The following is a 15,385-nucleotide window of genomic DNA, read 5'->3' as shown; positions in this document are numbered from 1 at the left end:
CTACCAGCAGCTGATGTGTTTGGAATCGCAGAAGCCAAGGAAGCTTCATATATAAGCTATTAGATCAAGGGCTGGTCAATGGGAGATAGATGTGAAGGGAGTGGGTAGAAGTGGATGGGTATCCTGGTGGATGGTGGATCAGGGAAATAAGTGGGTAAAGACACATGTGCCAAAGGCAGGGACAACACTGACACTAATGGTTAACTCCACAATAAGGGATATAACTTTCACTTTTTCTATAAAATGCTGGTCTGTCTGATACTTCTCTAAATCTGAACATTCAGATTAAGACAGACTAGGAAGAAGGATTGGCCATCCACTTCTGAAATAGCAGGCCTCTGAAAACCCTATGTACATACTTTGGACATGTTGTGAGGAGAGAACGGTCCTTGGAGAAAGGACATCATGCTTGGGAGGGTGGAGGGACAGCGCAGAAGGGGTGGGAGGGTGGAGGGACCGCGCAGAAGGGGAAGATCCTCTATGAGGTGGGTTGATTCAGTGACTGGGATAATCGGGATGGGAGTGTCAGAGACAGTGCAATTGGCACAGGACAGAGCAGGGTTTAGGGCTGTTTGTACATAGGGTCGCTATGAGTCGCAAGCGACTCGACGGCACATAACAACAACAACAACAACATACAGAAACGATTAGTATAATAAGCCCAATTACACAGGGATCCTGAGAACCTCAACTTCCCTGACCCAGAGACCCAAAGAACAGGATGGTGCCCAGCATCCACAATTGGCTTCTCTGAAGACAATCACCGTATAAGGTTGTGGGCAGAGGAGGTGAAAAAGTAGAACAAATCTCAAAAAAGAAAAACGGCCCAACAGAGACTTGTGAGACCCTCGAGATTATGGTCTCAATCACCCTTCAAACCTGGAAAACTCATCCCTGAAGCTCAACTTCAACCAAGCAAAAGACAGATTTACAAGGTGAGCACAGAGGATTGCCTCCTTCGAATAATCAACCACTGAAATAAAAAAGGACAGTATTTGCCAGGGATGAAATAAGAACCGCAGGGAGCAAAAGGGGAGAGTGGGTTATACTGTGGGGAAGGCAATAAATGTCTAAATAAAATGTGAGTAAATGGTTGAGTAGAAAACCTTCCTGTGTTCAAATCACAAGAAGAAAAGAGAAACACAAGAAGGCAGCCAGGGAGGGGCAGAGAGGAGAACTGAGTGAGGCAGAGCATGACACAGGGTGCACAAGGTGCTAGCCAGTCTCCGGGGTAAAGAACTCTGAAGCCCAGGACCTGAGGCTGCCCAGGAACCCTCAAAGTCCTCTGAGGATTTAGGATCCATGTTGGGGTCAAGCCATCTACCAATGCCTCTCATCCTCGGAGAACAACTCCAGGGCCCAGCCTGGCTGGTCTCCTCTCCCAGACTAGACATTTCCCAGCACCCCAGCCCAGCTTCCTGTGGTTGCCTGCTGGTTTAGCTCTAAGAGGAGAGGGGACAGGCTTGAGAACATGACAAAAGAACCACATCTGCTCTGTCTCTGAGGACTTTGCCCCTCTTCTCCTCTGACATCTGCTTCCCAAGGCCCTCACTGGCCTACAGACACAGTCCCATCTATCACAGGGGAAGGCCATCAGTACACCCATAGGCAGGGCAGGCCTGGAGGGAAAGTTCTTCAGACACCCTACATCCGTCTGTTGGCCAGGCCCTGGTCTAGCTGGCTGTTCCAACCCACACCACCTCTCCAACCTCCAGCATTCTTGGGATACCTTGCTCACAATTACCTGTCTGCAGGACTGGCCTGCCCTAGCCTAGTCCCAACCCAGCCTGAGCAGCCCAGTCCCTGTTGCAGGGCCCCGCCCAGGCAACATGCAGTCTCATGAAGATGGATGTGGGTGAGCAGGAGGAACAGGAATGAAAGGGCCAAAGGGAGGCTGTGAGGTGGGGGACACGGGGACTATGATTTGGGAGACTTGGGGGCTGTGAGGTCGGGACAGGGTGGCTGTGATGTGGGGGGACATGGGGGCTGTGAGGTCAGGGCAGGGTGGCTGTGATGTGGAGGAATGGGAGCTGGGATGTGGGGGAACACGGGAGCTGTGAGGTCAGGGCAGGGTGGCTGTGATTTGGGAGACATGGGGGCTGTGAGGTCGGGGCAGGGTGGCTGCGATATGGGGGGACACGAGGGTTGTGTGGTGGGAGTAGGCAGGCACAGCAGCTGTGAAGCTGTGATGTAGGTGGCAGTATGAGGGGAAAGGCATTACCCCATGAAGCTCCTACCAAGAGTCCAGCAATGGGAAGACAAAGAGAACACAACAGGGAATCAGTATCACCAGCAGAGATAGGCCTTTGTCCAGGGCATGGCCCTGACCCCACCCTCCATTCCTTCCCAGTGCTGTCACCGTGGGCCTCTCTCCTCTCTGCATCTCACATACGATGCTGCAGGAGGTCTCCATGCACCCAGCCCAGCCCACGTTCAGTTCTTGGACACTTGTCTCCATAGGAGAACTCAGGTTTGGGAGTGAGAGCAACAGAAAAAATGGTTAGAAGTCTCCACAGGAGAGGATGCAGTAGCTGATCACTTGGGCACAATGGTAGGAGAGGACCACGGCTGCCATTCACCAGGGGCAGTGGAGGTGGCCCCAAAAGACCCTGTGAGCAGGTGTCACCCAAACCTGAGTGTCATGGGTCCTCTCTCAGGACAAAGCCACCTGGTGGTAAACAGAGGCCCCTCCTGCACAGCCCCAAGCAGGCAGGAAGGCCCAGGATCCAATGCTCCTGACTGATGGACAGAGTCTTGAACAATCAGTGTGGTCTATGGACGCCATGGAGGGGGTTGCCCAGAGAGCCCGAGTGCTCAAAGGGCAGTCCACTCTGAGTCAGGCAAATCTCAGTCATGCATGGAGGCTGAGGGGTCCTCCCTCCTCCCTCCCACCCAGCACAGCTCTGGGAGCTACAGCCTGGTAGGGGTCATGTCCACAGATACTTACGAGAAAGCAAATGCCACCAGGGCACCACTGACCACAATGAAGTCCAAGATGTTCCACAGGTCCCGAAAGTAGGCTCCAGGGTGCAGCAGCAGCCCCAGGTCAATCATCTTAGGGTAAACACATTTCAGGATGTGGGATAAGAAAGGAAGATGTGGCTAGGCAGCAGCATCTTGGGGAAATGGGACAAGGATAGGTCACACTGTCCCAGGAAAAGGGGTGGGACCAGGTCACACCATCTTGAAGGAGTAGATGTGGCCTGAGTTACCCCAGGGGAGAGATGTGTGGCCACGTCACAGTGCCCCAAGGGAAGGGCATGATCTGAGGCACATCATCCTAAAGAGAGAGTGGACCAAGTCACACCATCCCAGGGAAGAGAAAGTGGGCCTAAGCACATCATCTTAAAGGAGAGTGTGTTCAGGTCACACTGTCCGAGGGGAAGGATGTAGCCAGAGTCACACCATTCCAGGAGACACATCATACTGTCCCAGAGGGAGGACATGGCCTGGTTACACCATCCCAGGGAGAGAGGATGCAGCCTGACTCACATTCCTTAAGGTTTCAGTGTCACTGACACAAATATTCCTCCTCGTGCTTTATAATGGCCTGAGGGACACTGTGAGGTCTATCACCATCTGCTGCTCTTCACTGCATGTCAGGAACACTGCACTGGGGCACACAGGTGTGCTCAGACCCTCAGGAAGAGCCATTGGCCAGTCGGTGTGCCAACACTTGCATCCTGCCAGTGAGGCTTGGGAATGTAAGCCTCAGAGCCACTGTAAAGTGGGGCCCACCCAGTACACGCCTGCAGCAAACACACTGAAGGTGCTCTGAGGACTATACTGTTGTATACCCATGCAAGCAGGCATGCAGCCGGGCAAACATGTGCATCTGCACAAACATGCACACCCCTGAGCAAACAAACTTTTCTGTAGAAACATACATCAATGCAAGTATCCCTGTCTGGGCACACATTCACATTTGTGCAAGTACAAGAGTCTCTGCACATTCATGTCTGCAATTACTGGCACCTGTGCAAACCTTCACACCTATGTGAACACATATATCTGTGCAGTCATTCACATCTGTGCAAACACACACATCTGTGCAAACATTTGTGCACACAGCCCCTGGTGGGCACCATGTGCCAACAATAAGCAGACAGAACCCCACTGAAATAAGACACTCTTGCTGAGGACCAGACAATTAACAGCCCTTCTACATAGAAGTCACCAGCACCCCTTTCAGTGGCCTTCTGGATACTGGGCCGCCACCACCAATGTCATTTGGTCTTCCTATTTAATTGACCAAGGTAGTTCTTAGGGAGAGGTGAAGGCCACTCTTGTACACAAAAAGAAGCCAGTAAATTCACGCTGAGGAGCAGCCCTCCAGCACTGACTCCACAGAACTGACGTCACAGCACACGCCTTCCCCACGCCAGCGTCGGCCCACACATCAGCACACAAGTATACCTCATTCCCGAGCACACACTTTCCTCCATAACGCAACAAGTGGCCACATATCTCACCTTTATCACCATCTCAAAGGTGAAGACACCTGTGAAGATGTAATCCATGTACTTGAGAACCTACGACAAACAGGAAAGTCATTTCAGACTGAGCCAGAGCTCTGGGCTAGGGGGCTGGCGGTGCTGGGGACATGAAGCCTTCTTGCTCATCTCTGCTTCTGTCTCTGGAGGTGGCCTCATTTTTCCTATCTGAAATATGGGGTGATGAGGTGGCTTCTCTATACACTGTCCCACACTCAGCACAGCAACAGCCCTGACAGGAAGGAGTATCCACGGGGAAGATGCCAAGGACCCTGGCACCCCACAGAGTCCATCCCACCAGGGCCCCTCTGGCAGACAGGTGCACTCACATTGTTCCTGGGTGAGTCTGTGTGCACGGGGTCCTCAGCGGCCAGGGCAACACTGCTCAGGGCAATGACCACAAGAATGACCATTTCGAAGTACCGCATAGTCACGATGTAATGGCAGCAGCGGCGGAGCCTGAAGGGTAGCAAAGGTGGTCACAGGACCCCGAGACACACAAGGCAAATGTGTGTGTCCACCCACTAGGCAGAATCTTACAAGGTCACCTCAGGAAAGGGTTGCACACAGTGCTGAGCTCTGCCAAGTGCTCATGGGACTGGGGACAGTGTCAAGTGACCAGAGGTAAATAAGCAGAGGCATTATTGAGAGTCCGTCCCATGAAAGGGTAGGAAGACTGCAGAGACCTACATAGCAGGGTCAGCAAACTGGGGCCCATGGCCTGAGTCAGGTGAGCATCTGAGTCTGTAAATGAAGTATGACTGGAGCACAGCCATGTCCACTCGCATATTTGCAAAGATCTGTCGCCTTTCACACAACACTCAATGCACAATAAAATGCAAAGGTAATATTTACTGCCTGTCCCTCTACTGAAAAGGCTTCTTAGGGTAGGATGGAAGAGATTACTTAGAAAAAATCCAAGATCAATCCACTTGTGGAAAGCAAGTCCCACTCTTTAAAGTAGTAAAGACATTTGTCAGGTACACACCTTCTCAATCACTCACCTTCACTTTGCTCAGCTGTACTGTCTGCTCCTCTCAATACCAGCCCAGAGCCAGGCCACTCTACCACGTGAGCCTCGCCAGGTTCCCTCCTTTACCAGAGGGGACTGCTCATGTTTCTCCCACAGATTCCAACTGCTGACTTTTGCCCTGGTTGTCTGATACACATGTACTCAGTCATTAGGGTCCCAATACTCTGCTCAGACCCTGAACCAGGGGACATGGTTTGAAGACGATAGAGACTTGTCTTCAAAGGGCTTCACGGAAAAGTGGGTTGGGGAGAGAATGACATAGAAGGGAAGGCACAACATTGATGCCTAGACCTAGTGACCAGGTGAGAGGCTCACCCTTGAGAAGGTGCTTGGTGCCCACAGACTCGGCTGACTAAGGGGGCCAGTACCCACTGAGAGGGGTCGGTTGAAGGGGTGGCATTCCATGTGATGTCCATGGGGAGGGCTGAATCTAGATACCCGTTTTCCAACCTCACAGACACAGTTGCTGCTCAGTTCAGTCCCTCCCACCACCCACTCACTGCTTCCCTCCCCACACCTGTTCTAGCACAGGAAGCCCTGGTGCTCTTGGATGCTCCTTGCTCCTCATTCTGTCTCCAGGGCCAGGCTCAGTTCCCCCGTAGAAGTCCTCTGTCCCTTATAGCACTCCATCTTCCAGCTTAGCTCTGCCCACTTCCTCCCTAGTCATCCAAGCCCCCAAGGCAGATCCCCCAAACCCAGGGACACTTCACTCCCACTCAGCCAAAAAGAGAAGTGCCATCTTCTTCCAGGTCCACTCTATCACCACATTCTACAGATTCTGACTCTGGATGCCCTTTACAGACCCAAAACTCTGCCTCCTACTGTGCTGGTGGGGAGAGGATAGGTTTGTACCTCCCTCCCAAGTCTCTCTTGCAGGCCACCTTACCCCTACTGCTACAGTTGAGTACAGATGAGGCCATGTGCAGGAGAGTACAGGTGAGATTGTGTGCAGGAGAGTACAGGTACAGCTGTGTGCAGGGTAGTACAGGTGATAATTAGCTGTGTGCAGGGAGTGCAGATGACATCGTGTGCAGGAGAGTACAGATGAGGTCATGCTCAGGGGAGTGCAGGTATGGCTGTGAGCAGCGGAGTGCAGGTGAAGGTTAGCTATGTGCAGGAAGTATACGTGAAATTGTGTGCAGGGGAGTACAGGTGAGGCCATGTGCAGGAGACTGCAGGTGGGGCGGTATGCAGGAGAGTACCAGTCGGCCCATGTGAAGGATTCACATGTCAGGGGTCACAGGGAGCGGGTCAAGCACATAATGGTCAGGCAGAAGCTTTGGCTGGATGTCTGTGAAAAGAGGGGCTGAAGCCCTTCTCCTGGGCCTGCTGTGATGATTGAGGGAGTGGAAGAATCTGAGGGAGCAGACTCAGAGCTACCCGAGATGTGTTTCAGGAGTGTGCATGTCTGCACCCAGAGCCAGTGGCAAAGAGGGAGGCACCTTTGGGGCAGATACTCACAGGTTGGTGGGGCTCAGACAGAACATGGAGCTGTATGGGACAATTGGCCGGGGGCCACCCCGTGTCAGGTCGCTGGCATCTGCCTCCTTCTTCCCCTCTGTCTGGCTCTCCAGGTCCATGTTTCCACCTGCTGAGACACAGGTAATGGATTCAGGATTGCAAAAATGCATGTCCCACTTTCAGGCCAAGACAGGATGACAAATGGCCCAGATGTCAGAGGCCTTGCCTGAGGATGGCTCCATGGGCACCCGGGCTCTGTCTGGCCTCTTCTGCAGGGGGGCACTCGATGTATACCTCCCACCACGCCACTCCTCAGGCCCCTAGGCTCTGCCCAGTGCACACACCAGAGCCCTGAAGGGCTAAACTCCCCACGACCTATGTTCCTTTGGTGGCAAGTACTGTTTGCCTTGACTACTATTTTTTTCAAGATAGCTCTTTGTTTTTAACTCCTCTGAAGGTTATTTTGAGTCATATGGCTCAGGGATGTACAAGAACCTGCAGCCCAAGCCCTGCCACTGCCATCTCCCATGGTTACAGCCTTGACGAGATTAAGGAAGAGCAGACCAGAGAGGACAGCAGCATCACAGCCAAGGGTTCATTCCAGTGATACTGGTTGATGTATATATTTAAAAGAAATTTCATTCAAGAAGTTGACAGAACAGCAGAGAAAAAGCATGAAATAATCATTCATACATGATAAAAAACAATTATTAGCAAACCATGAACAGAAGACGATGACTTTTCTTCTCTTAGGGGTATCTGAAAAACATTTCATGCTTAATACTGAAATACTGTGCTCTCCCTTGAGCTGGGCAATGAGATCAGAATGACCATCATTACCACTTCTAGCTGGTCTTGTTGTAAGTCAATGGAGAAATGACAAAGGGAGTAGGGGCAGACTGGAGATGGTATAATGGTACAAAACACAAAATATGCCAGGTCAGTCAGTTTAGCAAGACTACTGGTTAGATTGGCAGGGAAGTGGTTAAAACACTTGACTATGACCTCAAAGCTCTAAGAGTGAGAGATGAGACAGTCTGCTCTGGAAAGATCATTGCTTATAAGCTTAAAGGGGCACTTTCACTCTGTCTACAGAGAATCCAGCCTCATGGTGCTAGGTCTGGATTGCTGGGTTTTCTTTAGAGGTATAAGAAGGACGTAAGATCATCCACAAAAAATCCACTGTATTTATATGTTGTTGTTGATGTGAGGTGCCATCAAGGCAACTATGCCTGATAGTGACCCTATGAACTGTTGGTCCAAACCTAGCATTGTATTTAACAAACTTTATGAAAGTCCTCAGAACTCACTAGAGAGTGAAGTACCACAATGGCAGAGACAAGACATTCAACAGAGACCTTATCTTGGAGCCCTACACTCTGCACATCACCCCACCCTTCATTAGCCCAGGGTTCAGAGGCACCTAAAGGTCAGAACACCACATGCTCCCAATATCACAGGTCAGGATGACAGCAAGGGGCTCTGCCAGTCCCTGACCACCACCCCCCCTGCCTTATTAATAGGAAAAGTAAGCAGGGGCGCTCAGCTTGTGCAGGGCAGGGCAGGGCAGGGCTGCAGAGGCTGTTCCTTGTGGCCCCTTTGCCAGAGCCCGGGTGTGCACAGGCAAAGCAGGAAGGTACGTGCCCCTTCTGGCTCTGCAGAGCATGGGAAAGGCCAAAGGGAGCTCATAGGTGGGAACACCTGGTGGTTCATGCTCCCCACAAAGTCAGGCTCTGGGCCCAGCCACTCATCCACTGCCCACTTCTGGTTAGACAAGACCGCCTGGCCATGTCCCAACTCACATGTCCCCCCACAAGTCTCTGACCTGCTCTACCATCTACTATGAGTCTTCGAGCCGAGAGGCCCATGTGGACTAGATACCTGGGCTACGGGCACCACACATCTGACTTAGGATGCTGGGTCAGCTGTGTGTCCTTTCACTGCTTCCTCACCGCATGACTGACTGTTCAGCAGAACACTGCTTCTACTATGGTGCGGCTGTTAGATTATGTTTTTTGTCCTCTTGTGTTACTACTTATGTATATTTGTGATTATACAGTTTACAAACATCACCAAACTATTTCATCATTACATCCATCTCCCGTGGATGTCCTCAAGGGAGGACGAGTACTTATGGAAGCTGACACTGCTCTGTAAGGCAGGACATGGTCCTCGGATTCAGAGCCACTTGGTCTGAGAAGGTGCGCGCACGCGCACGCACACACACACACACACACACACACACACCCAGATGTGGAGAAGAGAGGGAAGCTCTCAGAGCAGAAGGGCTAATAGTTCTTTTCTGACTGAGGGATATACTGCAGAGCTACCTTAACAGCTGTGTGTGCCAGGGAGAGCCAGGCTGGAATGCAAGCTTGCAGGATAGTCAGAACCTTGGCAAGGTGGAGGGACCTTGGTAAACGCTGCACACTTTGACCGAGAGGCAGAAGTACCACATTGTAGGAATAGGACTATGTTGCAGAAACAAAGACAAAATAAGGTTTCTGTGAGTGAGTCAACTAGATGGCACCTCACAACAACTCATACTACCACAGACAATGGCCACAAGGTCGTTCACTAGGATGCATGCTACCTGCCTGCAAGCAGAAACCAAGCATCTCTGGAGGAAGACAAAAGCGTCTAGATCTACAGCTTCTGGAGCCTAGGACTCAGCATTTAACATACCCACACCAGTGGCAAAGCACTGGAACCACATGAGAAACCAGTGCAAGCAGTCTTCTGAACACTCAGGTCTGCACTTAATGGACACAACACAATGGACTGAAGACCAAATCAGGAAGCAATCAGAAGCAAGGTTTCTCACAATTAAGGGGAAACCACAGAGAAGGCTCCTAAAAAAAAAAAAAAGAGCATTTTCTGGTAATGCCTTCTTGTGGTGTGGTGTAAACAGCGACTGGTCTGAGGCTCAAGGGCAGCCTTGCTCTGCAACACTGATAACTGGTGAAGCTGCAGATGCTGAGAAGAAGGCTATGGGGGCATGTCCTGGCTCTGAGCAGAAACCACCGAAGACGATATTGCCATGGACTTGCATTTCTGTGTTGATGCTACTGGCCTCCAGTAAAAGCAAATTCCCTCATAAATCCTTCCTGCAAAGAAAAGAGAGTTTCTAAGTCTGGTTTATAGCTGCATGGAATCAGTTCCTTTGAATGCTGAGTGCAAATACCAATGGAAATGGAACTGTGCTATTATTCTTTTTTGGACCACTTTTACTTTTGTTAGTGTTCTGGTTATATATTTACATAGTGAGTCATTTGCACCTGTTGTTAGGTGCCATCTAATCCGCTTTGACTCTGAGCAACCCACTGTACAACAGCTCTAGTCTGCCTGTCCTGAGTCGGTTTCACTGACTCCGACACACCCAGGCCTCATTTCCCCAGGCACTGTGTCAGTCCATCTCACCTGGCGTCTTCCTTTCCTGTGCTGTCCCTCCACCCTTCCAAGTATGATGTCATTTCTAAGGACTGACCCCTCCTGACCGTGTGCCCAAAGTATGTGAGAGCTTCAAACTCTTAGTCTCCAAGGAGAAACCTGGTTTCACTCTCTCCAAGACTAATTGCCAGAGTAAATCATCATGCTTAGTAAGTTTAGTCTTAGCAAAAAAGGAGAAGATTCTCAAAATGGAGTGATGCAGTACCTACAGCAATGACTGTAAGAATGGTAAAGAACTGGGTAAAGTTTTATTCTGTTACACATGAGGTTGTTGTAAGTTGGAACTGACTCAACAAAACTGAGTAACAACAAAATTAAGGCTGGCATATGTATGAGGGAGCTCCAGGGTCATAGACCATATAAAATTGTGCTGCTATGCTAAAGGCTGCAAGGGAACACTACGTGGCTTAGATGAGAAGTGTGCCTTAGGGCTGCATCCTTTCTCTATATCTATTCAGCCTGCATGCTGAACAAATTATTCAAGAAGCTGGGCTCTATGAAGAAGAATGTGGCATCAAGAGCGGAAGAAGGCTCATCAACAACTTTGTTATACAGACAATACAACCTTGCTTGCTGAAAGTGAGAAGGACTTGGAACCCTTGCTGCAGAAGATTTAACACTGCAACCTTCCATGTGGATTGCACCTGAATATTAAGAAAACAAAAATACCTCACCAGGGGACCAACAGAAAGCATCATAATAGATGGAGAAAAGACTGAAACTGTTAACAACTTCACCTTGTTTGGATCCACAATCAATACACATGGCAACATCTGCAGATCAGGAGATGTTTTACGCTGGGAAAGTGTGCAGTCAGGGATCTCTCCAAATTACTGAGCAGCAATGATGTTAGTTTGAGGATTAATGTGTGTCTTTTCAATCACTTGCTATGATTCTGAGGGCTGGACAATGAATAAGGATGACAGAAGAAAAACTGGTGCCTTTGTACAGTGACACTGAAGAAGAATATGGGATATCCCAAGGACTGCCAAAAGAACAAACCTATTTCTTGGAGAAGGTGCAGCCAGAATGCTCCTTGCAGACAAGGATGGCTAACTTTCATCTTGAATACTCTGGGTATGTTGCAAAGAGATGGTATTCCTTTCAGAGGGACATCATGCTTGAAAAGGTAGTAGGGGATGCTGAAGGAGAAGAAGACCCCAAACTAAGTGGATTAACACAGTGACTGACACAATGGGCTTGAGTGTGTCAGAGACAGCAAGGACAGGACAGTGTTCAGATCTGTTGTTAATAGGGTTACTCTGAGTCGTACTCAACTTGATGGCACCTAACAACAAGACAGTGGTTCCAAGTGAGAAAAGTCGGCCATCCTTCACTGCAGTTCCCGTTCCTGGAAGCCTGAAGGGGCGTCATGGAGTCAGAACCAACTCAACAGCAGTGAGTCTGAGTTTTGTTTTGAGACGTAAATTTGCTATTTGAGTATGTAAAAGCCAACTGTTAGAGATGCATACTGACATATTTATTAATAAAATGGCAAACTAGAAAAAATTAGAAGTACAACTGGAAAAAGATAAAGTAGATAATCGCTGACCGTACGTGACAGAAACATAAGGGTGCATTATTCTTGTCTCTCTACTTTCTTACATGTTTCAATTTTCCATAATACAAGAGTTTTTATGTAAGTTGCCTTACAGAAAAGACACATCGGACACAAAGGAACAATTATACCAAAAGAATGTGTTCTCAACACAGAAGTGGCAGACGACCACTGGAGAGACTGATGTACTAACAGAAAATAAGAAACCAGCACTCTAAACAGTAAAATCATATTCCACAAACAATAGCAAAATCAAGTTTTTCAGGCAATCTGAGAGAAATTACTACCATCAAACCTCAAAAAATAAAATTAGAAAGGTTGTTCTTCAAGCATATGGGGGTGGGGAAGGAAAAAGTAAGCCCAAATGGATTAACCTGAAGTATAAGAAATGGTAAAATACAAGAAGAAATGACAGCAAAGAAATAACACTTTAAAACTACAGAGAAACCCCTTGGAAATGCAAAGCTACACATGAAATAACTCATGGATCAAAGAAAAAACATACTAAAACTTAAAAGAATATTTATGACTAAAATATAAAACATACGATGTTATAAAACTTGAAAGAGGCAATTAAAATCATTCTTAGAGTAAAATTCAAAGCATTAAACACAACAGTAAAGAAGAGAAGCCCAAATATCATAAACTAAGTATCTAGCTAACAAATTAGGAAAACAATGTGGACTAAAGATTAAGTCAAAGGAAATAATAAATAAGAAAAGAAACAAAACACAAAGATACAACACATATCAAAAGAACTAAAGACAAAGATCTTGAAAGATCATTTAAATTTAAAACATTTAGGACCAAAGTTTATCAAGGGAAGGAAGGCAGGAAGGAAGGAAAGAAGGAAGGCAGGATGGAGAGGAGGAAGAAAGAAAAGAGGGAAGATGGGAAATGGGGGAGGGGGAGAAAGGAAGAATGGCTTACAAATGTTATGCGGTCATAACTACAAATATAGCAGAAATCTGAAAGATAACAAGATGTTGGCTCCAGAAAAATGGTAAACATGTACATTTTCCCCATATCCTCCATCAACCATATGTTCAATAAGGAAATGTAATAATAAAAACATCTACCACCCATGCATATAGCATATAGCATATATGGGAGATAATGCACATTTATGTGTAAGTGGGGAAATAACTTCCATCCCTAGAAGCAGGAGGTCTCTTCTTACTAAGTAAAGAGCCCTGGAGGACCAGAGCATTAGTTCTGGAGGAGGAAAGCATAAGCTAGATACAAAATGAATGTAAAAAAAAAATCTAAAAAAGAAATGTGTTTTAAAAGGATCAGAGAAAAGTGATACTCAATTACAAAATGGGCAAGAGACAGGGAAAGACTTTTCACAGAGGAGGACATGTGGATGGCCAACAGACACATAGAGAAATGTTCAAAATCACTGGCAATAAGAGAGATGCAAATCAAAATCCAAATGAGATATCTTACTCCAGTCACCGCTGTTGTTGTTAGGTACCGTCGAGTCGAGCATGACTCTAGTGACCTAATGAAAAAAGATCTGTACCCTGTTCTATCCTGTTCCATCCTCACACTTCCTGACACACAAGAGACCATTGCAGAAGTCACTGCATCAATCCACCTGATTGAGGATCTTCCTTTCCTTCGCTGGCCCTCCACCCATCCCAACATAATGCCCTCCAAGGCATGGCGGCCCTTAGCAACATGTCCAAAATATGTGAGGCCAAACCTCATCATTCTTGCCTCCAAGGAGCACTTCCAGCCAGCTGCACTCTCTTCAAGACATCTATATTCGTTCTCTTGGTCGTTCATGAGATGTTCAGTGCTCTTCTCCAACACCACAACTCAAAGGTGTCAATTCTTTTTTGTCATCCCTATTCATTGTCCAGCTCTATTGAATGACCAAGAAAGCATCAAAAGAAGATGGAGGGAATATACATAGTCTCTGTACCAGAAAGAATTTTTTGACAATGAAAAATTTCAGGAAGTACCATATAAAGAGGAGCCACTGGCAATGAAGGAGGAAGTAAAAGTTGTACTGAATGCACTGGCAAAAAATAAGGCCCAAGGATTCTATGGGATACCAACTGATGTGTTTCTATTAACAGATAAAGCCCTGGATATGATCACCAGTCTCTATCAGGAAATTTGGGGGATGGCTGTCTGGCCAACGGATTGGAAGAGGTCCATATTTGCTCCCATTCCCGAGAAAGGGGATCCAACTAAATGTGGAAACTACTGAGCAATATCACTGATAGCACATGCAAGCAAAATACTGCTGAATATCATTCCAAAAATGGCTTGATGTGACTGAGACTGAGTTAGTTCACTTAGCATAATTCTTCTCAGTCCTTCCCAAGTTAGGTAGTAATTTACAAAATCATTGCTCCTGTGTGCTGCATAGTATTCCATTGTGTGAGTGTACCATAATTTCTTAATCCATTCCATTACGGTTGGGCATATATGAAGAAATGCTCCAAATCACCAGTAATAAGAGAGATGCAAATCAAAACCACAATGAGGTACCATTTCATTCCAGTAAGAGTGGCAAAGTTTAACAGGGCAGCAAGTAATAGATGTTGGAGAGGATGTGGAGAGATAGGAACTCTTCTATGTTGTTGGTGGGATTGTAAAATGGTGCAACATTCCAGAAGACAGTTTGGGGCTTTCTCAAAAAGCTGAACATAGGAATTCCATATGATCCAGCTATCCCACTACTTGGAATATACCCTGAGAATATGAGAACTGAGGCACAAACTGAGATTTGTACACCAATGTTCATAGCAGCACTATTCACCATCACAAGAACATGGAAACAGCCCAAATATCCAACCAAGAATGGAACAATGAATGGATTGAGAAATTATGGTACATTCACACAATGGAACACAATGCAGCATACAGGAGCAATAACTTTGTAAATTATTACCTAAATTGGGAGGGACTACAGAGAATTATGCTGCGTGAACTCAGTCCCATAAGGACAAATATTGTACAAAATTGTTATTGTACACAGTCCAGTGGACTTGGGGGGCAGGGATTGCATAGCAATGAAAGAGTTTTTCTTTTACTCATCAAGGAAAAAAGTGAATTGGGGGGAGTGGGTGGGTAGGGAGAAAAGTGCAACAATGAATGACTGGAAACCCTAGTCTCTGTAAACTTTCACTAAAATTAATAAAAATTTGAAAAAGGGATATATGATTAGGTATTACTGTCATGACTGGAGTCTGGAACGAAGGCTGCATCGTGGAATGGACTTGGGGGAAGGGATTGTATAACAATGAAAGAATTTTTTTTTTCTTTTCAAAAAGAAGAAGAACAAACTGAAGGGGAGGGCTGGGCAGGGAAAAAGGTGCAACAATGAATGAATGGAAATCCAAAATCTCTGTACATATTAATTAAAATTAATAA

General features: G+C 47.2%; 1 protein-coding gene across 1 annotated transcript in view; it reads right to left on the bottom strand.

Annotated features, from left to right (window-relative positions):
• CACNA1B (calcium channel, voltage-dependent, N type, alpha 1B subunit) overlaps positions 1-15,385 on the bottom strand; it is a 258,633-nt gene that overhangs the window by 64,641 nt on the left and 178,607 nt on the right. The window contains exons 19-22 of the mRNA XM_006900673.1: positions 6,988-7,114; positions 4,823-4,952; positions 4,473-4,532; positions 2,948-3,054 (exon numbers count right to left, since the gene is read on the bottom strand). Of these exons, the coding sequence (XP_006900735.1) occupies positions 2,948-3,054; positions 4,473-4,532; positions 4,823-4,952; positions 6,988-7,114 (424 nt within the window). The remainder of the gene's footprint in view (positions 1-2,947; positions 3,055-4,472; positions 4,533-4,822; positions 4,953-6,987; positions 7,115-15,385) is intronic.

This window comes from Elephantulus edwardii, unplaced genomic scaffold (assembly GCF_000299155.1).
Source record: "Elephantulus edwardii isolate Elephantulus edwardi_28Jun2011 unplaced genomic scaffold, EleEdw1.0 scaffold00289, whole genome shotgun sequence".
Lineage (NCBI taxonomy): Eukaryota > Metazoa > Chordata > Mammalia > Macroscelidea > Macroscelididae > Elephantulus > Elephantulus edwardii.
The sequence above is the reverse complement of the archived record's forward strand: the minus strand, read 5'-3'. Positions and strand labels throughout refer to the sequence as shown.